We start from the raw sequence: 14655 nt of genomic DNA, 5'->3' as shown, positions 1-14655 counted from the left end.
CAGAGTGCCTTTCCGCTCTATACCTCGATCGGTGATGATCACCACGTATGCTTCTCTAATTCAGTGTGGAGCCCACATTGATCACCACTCCATCCAAGCACGCTGGTCTCAAGAGAAGTCCAAACTACATATAAACCTCCTCAAACTCAGAGCAGTTTGCAAAGCATGTCAACACTTTCTACCCTTGATTCAGAACAAAACCATTCAAATATTTACGGACAATCTTATAACAATGTATTACATAAACCAGAGCTCATTCTTACTGTAATAGGGTGGACAAGGCCCCGACATCCCTGCGGATGCCTTTCTATACCCTGCCCAGCAACAGGAGCAGAAGAAAGGTCCTCCAAACAGAACAGAGTGGCAGCCTCTGCTGCAACCAATCAGGATGCTGCAGGCTGATATAAAAGAAGCTGCTAGACCAGGGCTTGGCAGTTTCTTCCTGGAGCTCGACCCAGACAGACCTCAGGGCTGACTGGGAAAATATCAGCACCCTGGACAGCTCTGAGTGGGAGCTGGACTTCATCCCTGGTTGGAACCAGGTCCCGCAGCTAAAGACTAGCCAAGAAGCCAATGGCAACCCTTGCAGAGCCCTGGACAGGGGAACTTGTCTACAAGACCCTAGACTAGAGAAAGGGGTGAATGGAGCAGCTTCCCGGAGAAGTGGCCCAGGGACGTGACAGCAACCAATCACTTTGAGATGCAGCAGGTAACTGCTACTTTTAGGGTCTCTGGGCTGGGACCCAGAGGAGTGGGCAGGCCTGGGTCCTCCCTCAACTCCCAACAACCACACCAGGGGATAAAAGAAGAGACCTGGTCTCAGGCCATATACTGGACACTTCCTCTCTGCAGACAGTCGAGTAGAGACTACAAGACTCCCCTCAGCCACTGATGAGTGCTCATAAGAAGGGCAGAGCACTTTACATTTACCCACTATATTTTGATGTGGTACAACTATGGAATTGGTGTATTCTGCATAACATTCATCTGACAGCCGCCTAGCTTTCAGGTAATGACAATATTATGGCAGACAATGTCAGCAGACACTTTGCTCTGAATCATGAGTGGGAACTCAGCACCAAATGATGCCCCAGTATAGGCCTGTTTGCAAACAGCAACATGTCCATGCTACTCGTCCAGAGCTGGCCTTGACTCTCAGTCATTGGGGAACGTCTTTATGATAAAGTGGGACATACCACCCATATATGCTTTTCCACCACTCCCACTCCTCCACCATGTTATCTTCAAAATAAAACAGGATAGAGCCACAGTCATTCTAATAGCACCCAGTTGGCCCAGACAAACCTGGTTCCTTGTCTCCTCCAAATGATGATAGCATCTCATTAGCATTTTCTACCTATCCCTTGCTTGCTCATGCAGAATGACGTACAACTATGTCACCCCAAGACTTAGACCCTACAACTTCATCTGTGGTTCCTTGCTGGCTGACCTCAGTCAAAACATCCTGTTCTGTACCTATCCAGGAGATTCTTCTCAATTGCTCCAAGCCATCTACGAGAAAATCATATATTTGCACAAATAGCACCTGTTCTTAATATAGTGTGATGATCTTTCCATCTCTCCCACATCAGCTATCCTCCCATATATACTCAAGTATCTCCATGAAAGTGGCATTTTTTGTTGCCATCACTTCAGAAATGCTGGGTGGGTGAACTTGGAGCCTTCATGATGGACCCTCCATGTACTAGATCCCAAGTTTCTTCCCAACGTTCCTTCCTCCTTCCACTGTAATGAACCTATATACTAATCTGTCTTTTTCCAAAGCCCCACACTGACAGCAGAGAAGCAGCTCTGCATACCTTGGACATCTGCAGAGCAATTGCCTTTTGTGTAGAAAGGACCAGGTCCTTCCACAAGTGTTCAAGGATCTTTGTTTACTTTACCAAAAGGTCTCAAGGCATTGTTATTTCTAAGAAAGAGTATCCAAGTGGCTCTCCGAGTGCATTCACCTCTTTTACCGCAGTTTTAATCAGGATCCTCCAGCAGTGGTGCAGGCTCATTCCATGAGAACAATGGCGGCTGCTACAGCCTTCTTTAAGAACATCCCTCCACCTCCCACCTTTCATCCTCTATGCTTTGGAACATCTCGTTCTGGAGCAGAGAAGGAACTGAGGAGTCAATTGGCTGCACATGCGATATAGTCGCTCCTAATGGCGTGTGCTTGCTTCCCTGCGTGTGCAACTTGCTGAGGGCACCGCTTTCTTAATTCTCCTACTAGAAGCACAGCAGCTCTCAAACACCTAGGTGGAGCACCCACAGGGACAACCATCTCGAAGAACCTCTGTTACTACACATGGAGAATAACCCTCTCTTCCTTACCTTTTAATTTTTTATATTTTAAGTGCACCATCATATATATAGTAGCCCAATGTCTGTGACTCTCTAGCGTTACAGTCTTGCCTCTGGGGGGCACTGTTGCCTCTCACCGTGGAGCTCGGCTGAGTTCTGCACCGCTCAGCTGGGCCACCACGGGGGAGCCCAAACGGCCGCTTGCTCCCCCGCGGCGGTCCAGCTGAGCGGCACAGAACTCAGCTGAATGCCATGGTGGGAGGCGAAGGATGGCGGGGTGGTGACGTACACATCCAGGGGGTGGGGCCTGGATGAGCGTGCTTCTCCGACGGAGACAGAGGAGAGTGGACAGAGAGTGAGAGGCAAGAGGGAGAGAAGAGAAAGAGAGAGATGGAGCGGAGAGAGAGTGAGAGGCAGGAGGAGGAAGAGAAGAGAAGGGAGAGTGAGAGGCAGGAGGGGGAGAAGAGAAAGAGAGAGAAGGAGCGGAGAGAGAGTGAGAGGCAGGAGGAGGAAGAGAAGAGAAAGGGCGAGTGAGAGGCAGGAGGGGGAGAAGAGAAAGAGAGATGGAGAGAGAGAGGCAGAAGGTGGAGGAGAGCTAAGGGGGGGGGAGGCAGTAGGAGGAGTAGAAAGAGAGAGAGATGGAGTGAGAGACCAGAGGCTCAGGAGAGCAGACTGATGTGGAGGAGAGACCTGAAAATCCCGTCTTATGACGGGCTAATTGGCTAGATGATCTAGAATAGACAAACTTTGTGTTTCAGATTCATTGAGTTTTAGCTATCTGAGCCAATTTAGCACAGCCCTCACTAGCCCAAGGTCAGATACAATGAAATATTAGTTCACGGATAAAGTGATAATTTCTTTACCTGGTGATGTATTAGTAAATATGGCTGCGGACATATGTCTGTACAGTCTAATATGATGAAATTAATTGCTCAGTGATACACTATTTCCCTTTGGCATTGTTTACAAGAGTATAGATTTACACTAGGACCTATTCTATACTAACAAAATGTTCTTCTTTGAGTGATGTCCCCATGGGTACTTCATTGTTGGTGTTGGGCTCGTCCCAGCGCCACAGATTGGATACTTTCAAGCAATCCTCAGGTGGGCTGTGCATGTGCGAGTGGAGAGTAGCATTCCCGCCTTTGAAGTAGCGCTCTCAGCCTGCTTTTCCCTCAGTTCCCTCTTCACCGCCCTGGGCTACAGACAGAGCTCAGCCCTCTCCTCTTCAGCGTGCTCTGCATATCAAAAAGAAGCAATTGAAACCAATTGAGTACTTTAGATATCAAAGAGAAACAATTGAGTACTTTAGATAGACTCCTCTCTTTAGTCAAACAAAAAAAAAGCAAACAAAAGCTGCTAGCAGCTCTCATGGCAAACAAAAACAGCCAAGTCAAACTGAAACATAAAAATAAAACGAATAAACCAACTAATAACCAAAGCAGGCAGCTTGGTTTCATAGCTTGGGTGGTATACTCAGCCTTGGGGAGACATGCCAGTCCTACCTAAGGACAAGAAATGTGGAAGATGCTGGGAGCCTATGCCAGCCTCTGATGTCAACAGCAAATGCATACGCTTTTTTGGGGGGAGGCAAATGTACAACAAAAATGTGTCCACTGCTGCAGCCTGACAGTGAGGGCTCACAAGGAGACAACAGTCTTGGTTGTATTCACAATGAATTTCAGAAGCTGACAGTCTTTTATGCAATATTATATTATAGTGAACAAAGAATGCTAATGCCTTCTGGTATTATGTCTTTCTTTTCTTGGTTGGGATCCTTCTAGTCCTTAATGGCTTCTATGAAGTATGCCTGTGAAATTCTAACAACTGATCCAGCGGGTGGACCTGCTCGCATTCCATTTGATACATTCTCATTTATCTACACATACCTGGCTAGTATCGATGGTGAGATACCAGACCACTGTGTTGAAGCTTTCCTCAACACTCTTAAAGGACAAGCGTAAGTATAAATTTAGACCTGGGGCATGCATCAACTATGAGTTCATTCTGGTTTCATATGTCTGTAATTTTAGTTATATAATCTCTCTTTTCACTTCATCTTCTCTTTGTACTTGATAATAGAGAGCATAATAAATATCAAGAATAACATTTTTCAAAAATAGGTGCGTAAAGTTAGACTCTGGTTGGCCTCAATGTTAGGAGCATGAGCCAACAGTTTTTTTACCCATATGTTTATGTTTTCAAACATTAGGTTACAAGTTATGGTGTTCTCTCCTCCAGATTCAAAGCTATAAACATAATTTCTAACATCAGTGTGTTATTTGAAACCATAGCATTTTAAAGTTTGTTGTATTTTACCATAGATGTTAAACTGGAGAAGGGAAATAAACAAGCTGGCTATGTCTACACTGGCATGAATTTCCGGAAATGCTTAAAACGGAATAGTATTCCGTTTTCAGTTTTTCCGGAAAAGGAGCGTCTACATTGGCCGCGGAGTTTTCGTGATAACGATGCGCTTTTCCGGAAAAGCGCGTCTACATTGGCGGCACGCTTTTCCAGAAAAGCAAAAGCCCGGAACCATTTTGAAGAGGGCAAAGGCCACCAGACCTTTCCGGGGGCGGGGCCGGAGCTCCATCCAGACGTGTGGTTAAAGGGGTCTCGCCGGGCAGCCGTTGGTCTCGTGCTCCCGTGCCTTGGGGCCTCTGCCAGGGACTGGCACACTTCGCAGGGTCGGTGGTTGCCCTGTGAGTTTTGGGGACACCACCCTTTAGCCCCCCAACAGCTTTTCCCAGCGTTTTGTTTTGTCTGCTCTGCTCTGTCTGCCATGGAGCCGTGGGTGGCCATGTACCTGCTCAGGCCCCTGTTGGAGCTGTACAGGTGCCTGGAGCTCGTGCTGCAGGCTGGTGCCCTGCTATTCACATACCAGGAGGCAGAGATCGCCTTGGACTCCCTCACCAGGGAGGTCCTGGCAACCGTGTGGCATCAGCACCCCACTGTGGAGAGGCCCATTTGGAGACCAGCACTGACTGGTGGGACCGGGTGGTCCTCGGACGATGGGACGATTACCAGTGGATCCGGAATTTCAGAATGAGAAAGTGGACCTTCTTGATGCTGTGTACCTGGCTCACCCCCGTGCTGCAGAGAGCCGCCACCCATCTCCGTGAACAAGAGGGTTGCCATCGTGCTCTGGAAGCTGGCCACACCGGACAGCTACCGCTCGGTGGCACACCAGTTCGGGGTGGGAAGATCCACTGTCGGAGTGATTGTCATCGAGGTATGTCCCAGGGGGAGTGGGATGGGGGGAGGGTGCTGCATTCCAGTCCCAGGGACAGCCAAGACTCCCGGCTGGGTCGCCCAGGGGTTTGGACCGTCCCTCCCTTGTACAGGCCCGCTGGTGGGGGGGGGCGTGGGATGAGGGGGGCTCTGGGGTGTGTGTGTGAGGACAGAGGGAATCAAGGGGGGGCCCAAGGGAGCGCACACTCACCCCTGGCTGTATGTGATGTGTTCCCTTGTGTTTCTCTGCACCCTTCTGTAAGTTGTCCACGCCATCAATGATGTCCTGCTCCCGCGAATCATCTGCCTGCGCGACGTGGATGATACCATGGCCGGCTTCGCTGCCCTCGGGTTCCCCAACTGCGGGGGAGCCCTGGACACCACCCACATCGCTATCCGGGCCCCGGAGCATCGAGCAGCCCATTTCATGAACCGAAAGGGGTACTGCTCCATCATTCTGCAGGCCCTCGTGGATCACCGGGGCCGCTTCATGGACATCTACGGGGGCTGGTCCAGCTGGGCACACGATGCCCGCATCCTCCGGAACTCAGGACTGTTTCGCAGGTTGGAGGCGGGCACCTACTTCCCCCGGCGGGACTTGACTGTCAGGGACGTGCCTATGCCCATCTGCGTCGTCGGGGACGCGGCCTACCCCCTGATGCCCTGGCTCATGCGGCCCTACACGGGGCAGCCGGACCAGAACCGAGCCTGGTTCAATGATCGCCTCAACCGGGCCTGAAACCCAGTGGAGCTGGCCTTTGGACGCTTAAAAGCCCGCTTCTGTTGTTTGCTCACCTGTCTCGACATGGGTGAGCAGAATGCAATGGAGGTACTGGCCGCGTGCACATTGTGGAGTGCAGTGGGGAGGCCTTCCTCCCTGCATGGGTGGCAGCCGAGGCACAGACCTTGGACCAGCCTGACACAGCTGCCATCCGCCAGGCGCGCCAGGAGGCGGTGCGCATTAGAGAGGCCCTGGTGGACATGTTTGCCCAAGCCCCATAGTAGGGTCGCCTGGGTCACCTCAGACTACTCCGTCCCATCTCCTACCCTTCCCCACCTACTCCCGTTACCTCCCTCCCCCCAATAGTAAAGCGTCGAGTCACAGCACATCAGCCGTCATCGTGTCTGTTGGTCGGGTGCATCGGGCGTAGTTAGGGTTTTTCTTCTAAGTTAGGCTAGGGTTTAGGCCACCATCGCCTATCCTGAAGAACAGCCAACAGGATTTGGGACTTGAGTGGAAGGCTCACGTCAGTGCCATCTTCGACGGATCTCCTGGCTCTTCCTCTCCTGAGGCCCGGAAGGCCCAAAGGATTGATATGGCCTGCTTCGCTGTCATCTTCCGTCGAAGGATCTCCTGCCTTTTCCTCTCCTGAGGCCCGGAAGGACCAAAGGATTGAGGTGGCCAGCAACACCACAATCGTCCTCCCTGCGCCTAGACTATGTTTTAGAATCTGTACTGTGCATCTTGTAACCATTTGTGCTTGTTTGTTGCTATGTAAATATAGTTTGTGGTTTACATCTTTACTGAAAAGCCTCAGTATTTCTTTATGCGCAACAAACCAATGACCACTGAAAAAGGCCCCCCCCCCCCCCCCCCCCCAGTGATAGAGTCATGAATTTGTTGTCCACAGTTTGTAACCCTGTTAAATTGAAGTGGCTAATTGGCATCTCACATCATTTCTTACAGTTACTAGAGGAACACAATAACCACACAAGATTCAAGTGAAAACAGAACTTTTTATTTACAAAGGGGGGGGGGCTTTAACTGGGAGAGGGAGGGGGGGACCTTTAACTGGAACGGGGGGGGGGGACCTTTAACTGGGAGAGGGAGGGGGAACCTTTAACTGGGAGACGGAGGGGGGGGCAGTTACTGGGACAGGTGGCTCCTGTGAGCGCCCCTCCGGGGGCGGCCCTGCCCACGCTGGGCAGACTGCGTCGGGGCAGGCTGCACAGTGAGGTGGCCACGAGTAGGAGCACGAGTAGGGGCAGGAGCAGGGGCAGGAGCAGGGAGAGGAGCAGGAGCTGGGAGAGGAGCAGGGATAAGAGGAAGCATGGGCTGTGCTCCGGGAGGGATGGCGGGGGCATGCGGACCGGCCATGCCATAGTGGATGGCATGCACCAAATGTGCCGTCAGCGTGCCCATTGTGGTGCGCATCCCTCGGCATTCCTCCAGGAAGGCAGCCCAGCCCTCCTGCCGCCAGTCCTGGTCCCCCTGCACCCGCTCCACAATTGAGGTCTGGATCCCCTCCACTGCAGTGATGTGACGGCGGAGCAGCTGGTCCTGGTGTCGGAGCCTCGGCCTCCGGGCTTGGGCAGCTGGGGGTGCCGCTGCTGCTGGAGTCGCAGGTCTGGTGCTGGGTCCCGCTGCAGGGAAGAGAACAAAGGACGGGTCAGTCAGGCAGGCCGTCCACTGTCCCCACACCTCATGCCCTCCACCCCGGAGCCCAGGTGACCGCACAGTTGTGTGGCTTGGGCCCACTCGGTTCCCCTCCTGCTCCCGTGTTGTATGTTGGCAAGGAGGACCGCCCCTGGAGTAGGGTCCTCCCTCCAGTTTTGTAAGCACCGGTCTGTATCCTGGCCCCGTGGAGGGCAGGAGGGTGCTTGTGCTGCGTTCACCTGTGGAACTCCCTGCCGGTGGAGACTGTGAAAAGCTTTGGGCTAATCACTGGTGTTTGACAGGGAGCGAGATGCATCCCCACGGCAGTGCCTGGGAGCACAGCTGTCACTGAAGGTCTGGGCTCTCAGATCCCCTCGCGTGGGATATCTCCTGGACGGAACCAGAAGAGTGACTGGGTGGGGGGATGTCCCATCCTTGCAGCAAAACTCAGGGGCCCATCTCCCTCCCACTATCCCTCCTGCAAGCCTGGTAGCCCAGGGACAGGTGTGGTCACAGTGGGGACTTCCTTCGGGGAACCTGCCAAGGCACCAGGAGCAGGTGAGGGGCTTGGTGGGGGTCCATGGTCACAGGACTATGACACTGCGCTTTTCCCAGGAGCAGCTGGCTGTGCCTCACAGCCAGGCATGGGACAGTGTGCCGTTCTCTGTGCTGCACCCTTGGTAGAGCAGCGGGCTCTGGGCTGAGTCCCTGGGGCCCTGGCCGGTTCCAGCCAGCATCCACCCTTCCCCCTGGTCCCGCCGAATGTGTGTGAGCAGCACGGTCCCAGGCGTGCCCTGCAGCTTCCTGCCACAGCCACCTGCCGCTCGGTCACCAGGCTGCACGTGGTTGCACGTGCTGCTAACTGCCTCATGCTACGCAGCATGCAGCTCACGTGGCCTAAGTGACATGCTCTCCCCCTCCCCCCTCCGGGCACCTGGCTCTCCCCCCCTCCGCCCCCCGCCCTTTGGGAGTGTAACCTGTAAAGACTCACCAGTGGGTTCCTCCCTGGCCTCAGAGGAGCTGCTGGAGGGGGCCTACTGGGTGGCAACGCTGGCCTCCTCTCCTGACGCGCTGCCACTGTCCTCTCCCTCCTCCGGCTCGGTGGGACGGTTGATGGGGGGGGGGGGTGCTGGCAGGTGTCCACAGGGACAGCTGGGGCTTGCGGGGCTGGCTGGCCCAGAAATGAGTTCAGCCGCTCAAAATAGGGGCAGGCATCGGGTCCTGCTCCCCTGCCCTCCGAGGCCCGCACGTACGCCAGCCGCAGCTCCTTCACCTTCGACCGCACCTGCTCGCAGTTGCGGCTGGGGTGTCCTTGCTGGGCCAGGTTCTGTTCCGGCGGTGGGACTGCAGGTCATGGAGACCCTCCTCCTCCTCCCACAAGTCCAGGAGGGTCTCCAGCTCCCTGGGGGTCCAGGATGGGGCCCTGCGTTTGCGGCCCCTGGGGGCTTCCTCCCCTGCCCCGGGTGGCTGGGCAGCACAGTTGGCACGTGGCAGAGCTGGGAAGGGTGGTCTCCTGCAGGCTCCTGCCACGTGCGGCCAGTAGCGTCCACGCTCTTTAAGACCTCGGGTTACCCGGAAGTCCGCTGCTTCTACGGGGTCTCCCGCTGTCCAAACCGCTTTTTTCCGTTTCTTCTGCTTTTCCGGAAAAGCTGTCTACACTGGCCCTTTTCCGGAAAAGTTTTTCCGGAAAAAGGACTTTTGCCCGAGCGGGAGCAGCGTAGCATTTCTGGAAAAGCGGCTGATTTTGTACAGTACAGCGTCATTGCTTTTCCGGAAATTCAAGTGGCCAGTGTAGACAGTTCGCAGCTTATTCCGGAAAAGCGGCTGCTTTTCCGGAATAAGTGGCCCAGTGTAGACACACCCGCTATGTAAGAGTGCATTTGTGGACTCTCTGTGAGGAGCAGCTACCCATCACTGCCTTTTAAAATTTGTAGAGAAGTGGATGGAATTACCTGAGGGCAATCCACTGATGCCTGCTAAGTGGTACAAGGAGAATACACTTGTGACCAACTGTATTGAAGGAAGCAGATTTTATAAGGAGATCATTCACTAGTGTGACTGTTGTACTGTCTTTGCATTGGCTAGCTCCGAAACCTGATATCTAGCATATTGGCAGAAGTTGAATTCTGCTACAGATTGCTGGAGATGATCTACTACTATCAATGTCCTCCTTCAGGAAAGGAACATCTGAGACTAGAGCATAACTAGCAAGATTTTTAGGTCCTTCCATTTTTTTTTTAATATTAGCCATGATTCTAAGCCACTGGTAATTTCCCTTCCTTAGACATGATCTCAGGTGTTCATTTATCATTAACAGGGTCTGTTCTGTCACTCTGCTGCTCCTGCCACCTTTATAGATTTTATTAATCTTTCCAGAAAAGTATTATGGCAGCTCCTCACAGATTAGGCAAAGATGGTCTGGGCTCGTTTGTAGTTCTGCTTTCAAGAACAGTTATATTGGTTAGAGTGTCTAATTAATCCCTTAGTAGACTGGTCGTGCTTTTGACTGGTGTCCTGTATTGCAGCAGGATATAAGAATGGGATCAAACACTACTGGAGAATCCTATTTGTCTTAATGGATGTTAGATTCTGGACCACTGTGCCCCATAAGTTGAAGTCTCACAAGATAAATTTTGATGTCTTTGTTTGAGATCAGATTTGAAAGAAAACTTGCAGGGCTTGAGTAGTCTGTATACAGCTAGAATGTCTATATTGGTCCTGTTTCTAGCGTTCTATGTCGTCCAGGTGCATCTGAATGACTTGGGGTCTGGGTTAATATCTCATTTCCATGTGGGTTTGGTTGGGTTACCTGACAGTCACTTTGCCTCCCTACGGAACTGGGGCTCATAGGGTGGAATCCTGACCCCACTGATGTCAATGGCAAAGCTCCCATTGACCTCACTGGGCTGAGGATTTCACCTATTGTATGTTGTATGTCCTGCTGGAACAAGTTGTACCAGAATGAGTCTGACAGTGTCTTCAACCCAAATTTCAGTGATGTAGGCCAGGTCAGTTGCCTCAGCCACAATCGAGTAACATGTAATGCAGACTTAATTTTTAACCAGTCGCGTGTTCATGAGCCTGAGGTTATGGTGTATCAGCCTCAGGTCAGATGCCTGGAAGGGTCCTATTGACTCCTTAAGTTCAGTCCCCTGCTGGTGCAGGCTACTCTATCATATAATCAAGTCCTTGTTACCATGGCCTGCAAGCTGATACCTGGTTTATATGTATGGATATACATTTAAATGTCTGTTCCTACAGTCCATCCTGAGGATGTATATTTTTGTCTTGGGTTACCTCAGTCCGGTTAGGACTGGGGTTGGAGGTATATGTGAGAGGCATAAATTTGTTTGTTTTATTTGTCATTTTCTTTGGTGTGTCAGGGTCCCCAAGTTTTGTAACGTTGTCTCTCTTATATGCTGTTGGCATAGTCCTGATTTCTGAAAGGGCATATCTCGTATACCTGAATATTTGAGTAATACATTTCTGCTAGAGGAGGATAAGAATATGATATACATGGATTGCTCCCTTCTTGAGCTGTAGGTATATGGAGATACCTATTTCATTTGTGTCTGTGCTTAGCTTTTGTCCATAGGTACTTCCTGCTGATGGTGCAAGCAGGATTAACATAGTCACTGCACTAAATTAATTGACCCATAAGTGTGTGTTATTTTGAGCTTTCTTGTCTCTGGAGCATCTTTGGTGGGAAAATAAATGCACTAATGCCATCTCCATTTATATTAACAAATTGCTAAGCTTTCCTCTCACCACTTAGGATAACTATAGAAAAGCAATCATGCATACAATTATAATTATATTATTTAATGTAATACAATTATTTAGGTTTGACTGGACCTTAAGTAAATTGTTATACAGTAGTTTGTTTAAAATTGTTAACTTTATTTATTCTCCCTTGTTAAGTTTATGAAAAGTTAATAGCCTCATGAGAGTTGGCTTTCACTTTTAAAGGTACTTTACTAGACTACTGCCACCTAGTCTGTATTAGCTATAAAGACAACACTTTAAGAGACTCCAGTTCTGTTAGCAGACCTTTGAAGTTGTTTGGGTTTAGGTTTCACTTCCAAGATCCCTTCCAGAATCCTAGGTCTGACTCTGTCTTGACCCTATTTTTATTTGAGCCCATTGAAGGGGGCTTTATGGAGCTTCTGCCCACTTGACTTTAGTGGATTTAAGAGCCAGAGCAACATTATCTAGTACAAGTTTAAATTCTATTTTTTAAATAGAGCAAAATTTGGCTGAAATTTACTTATTGCAGAAAAATGTTTCTAAAATGTGCAATGTTACAGAACCAGGTATTGTCTGTTACAACTGTTGCAGTGACATTCTGAACTATGCTACAAATAAAAGTGTTTAAGAGAAGAAAATTTATACATTAAGGCTACGTCTACACTGGCACCCTTTTCTGGAAATGCTTAAAACGGAACAGTTTTCCATTATAAGTATTTCCGGAAAAAGCGCATCTACATTGGCAGGATGCTTTTCCGGAAAAGCGTCCATAGCCAATGTAGACATGCTTTTCTGCAAAAAAGCCCCGATCGTCATTTTCGCGATCGGGTCTTTTTTGCGGAAAAGACTACTGTGCTGTCTACACTGGCCCTTTTCCAGAACAGTTTTTCTGGAAAAGGACTTTTGCCCGAACGGGAGCAGCATAGTTTTTCTGGAAAAGAACTGACAATTTTACAGTAGATCGTCATTGCTTTTCCAGAAAAGCAAGCGGCCAGTGTAGGCAGCTGGCAAGTTATTCCGGAAAAGCGGCTGCTTTTCCGGAATAAGTGACCCGTTGTAGACACAGCTTAAGTGTAGCTTTAAAAAGTTCCGCCACTTGGGTCATTGAAAAAAAAATTTACTGAACGAATATTTATTTTCTTGTAATTTAGGGAGCGTAAAGGAGATCTGGTTGGAATTTCAGATTTCTTCATTCCAGCAAAGAAGATTTAAGAGAAATATAACAAGGACTTGCTGAAAGTACATACTACCAATTCAGAGCAGAACTTTAATAAAGTCTCAAGATGTTTAACATTAGCAGTCACAACAAAATAAAGACTTTGATGTACCAGTATACATAATTTGCAGTATGATCTTTATTTATGAAAGTTGAATAAATCTTAGGATTTATTTGTTTTCATAGATGTGTAATTTTAGCTTTAGATTAGAAACTTTTAATAGAGGTTAATGGTTAAGGAATTTTTTGGAAATATTGTGTAACTTCATGTGAAGTAAAAAATTGTTTTTGATAGAGATATTGGCCTTCATAAATTAATCAAGATTCTTCTATCTGAAGGCCATATTTAAAGAACTTCAAGGAACTATGCTATTTATTTGTATTGTATGTGCTTATATGGAACTTATGCTTAGTAGATCTACCTAAATAAAGAAATCAGTTGTCCCATTTTTTTCCTAGTGTCCCGAAAACTTCTTTTGGCACCTAAAATATCTTGTTCTTCATGCAGTTGTCCATGTATATTCCACTTGTGGTTCACATGTGCCCCATTTTGCACAGTAATGACAATTGGGCCATGACTGCACAAATGTACATACAGTAGAGTTCCGATTATCCGACCTGAACGGGACCAAGGGGTGGTCGGATTAACAAAAATGTCGGATAAAACGGAAACGGGTATAAAATCAGGTTTATTACTTATTATTCTACAGAAGTAACATAATAACTAACATAATAGAGTACAGAACATTTAGTATGCAGTATGGCAAAACACTAAAGTTATTGTTTAAAAAAATTAGTGATTGAAGTTTGTTTCCCAGCTTTGTTTCTCTTCCTTGCAGCAAGGTCGCGCCAGCAACTCAATAACATAACATCACTAGCAGTTGCCTCCCCTTGTTATTCAACGTAAGCCAGTGCCACCTCAAGAGCCTTGACCCCTTCACTATGACTAATTCTTTCCGTTTTGTCATTGTCATTTGTATCTTCATCATCTTCATTGTCATCCCAATTCACCAGAGCTATTATGTCAGTCAGTCCTTGTTGCTCGCCTTTCTCCATCCAGTCTTGTATATCATCATCATTCACCTTCTCACAGCCTGGAATTTGTTGTAACAAAGGTAGCAGGTTATCACAATTTTCTTGCACCATTTCTTGTGTGTTTTCGTCTTTCGAAACTGCCAGAGTTTGTGGTTCAGTCTCTTCCCATGATTGTGTGAGCCAATAAACAACATCTTTTATGTTCACTGTCCTTATCTTGTCTAGCATACCATTTCCATCGCCTATCACCTCAATGAGCGTAGTTAAAAGATATTTTTTCTTTAACACTTCAAGCACACCCTGGTCCATAGGCTGACACAACGAAGTGATATTAGGAGGAAGAAAAATCACTCTAATGTCCCCACTGATCAGTTCATCCTCATGAGGATGAGATGGCGCACTATGAATGACAAGGACTGCTTTCCTTGGTAGGTTTAGCGAATTCAAAAATTGTTCTACTGACGGAAGAAATTAATTGAAAAACCTGCCTCAGAAAATTGCTGAATCCATCCATGCATTCCTCTGATTCTTGTACGAAACTGGTAGAGCAGTAGGTGCTATGTTTTTGAAAGCTCGTGGGTTTTTTGCCTTTCCAATAAATGTGAGTCTTAGTTTGTGGTTGCCAGTAGCATTACTACAGACTAGAATCGTCACTCTTTCTTTACTTCGTTTATACCCAGGAGCTGAAGCTTCAGCCCAGGAAGCTAAAATTTTTGAAGGCAGCATTTTATAGTTT

The 14655-nt window shown here is 48.7% G+C and overlaps 1 protein-coding gene across 1 annotated transcript in view; it reads left to right on the top strand.

The window, feature by feature from the left end:
* ROPN1L (rhophilin associated tail protein 1 like) overlaps positions 1 to 13333 on the top strand; it is a 38776-nt gene extending 25443 nt beyond the window's left edge. The window contains exons 5-6 of the mRNA XM_075921474.2: positions 4095 to 4270; positions 12820 to 13333. Coding sequence (XP_075777589.1) covers positions 4095 to 4270; positions 12820 to 12880 — 237 coding nt within the window. The 3' untranslated portion in view covers positions 12881 to 13333. The remainder of the gene's footprint in view (positions 1 to 4094; positions 4271 to 12819) is intronic.
* Positions 13334 to 14655: the final 1322 nt, after the last annotated feature.

Source organism: Pelodiscus sinensis, chromosome 2 (assembly GCF_052426305.1).
Source record: "Pelodiscus sinensis isolate ZL-2025 chromosome 2, ASM5242630v1, whole genome shotgun sequence".
NCBI lineage: Eukaryota > Metazoa > Chordata > Testudines > Trionychidae > Pelodiscus > Pelodiscus sinensis.
This window is presented reverse-complemented; position numbering and strand designations above follow the sequence as displayed.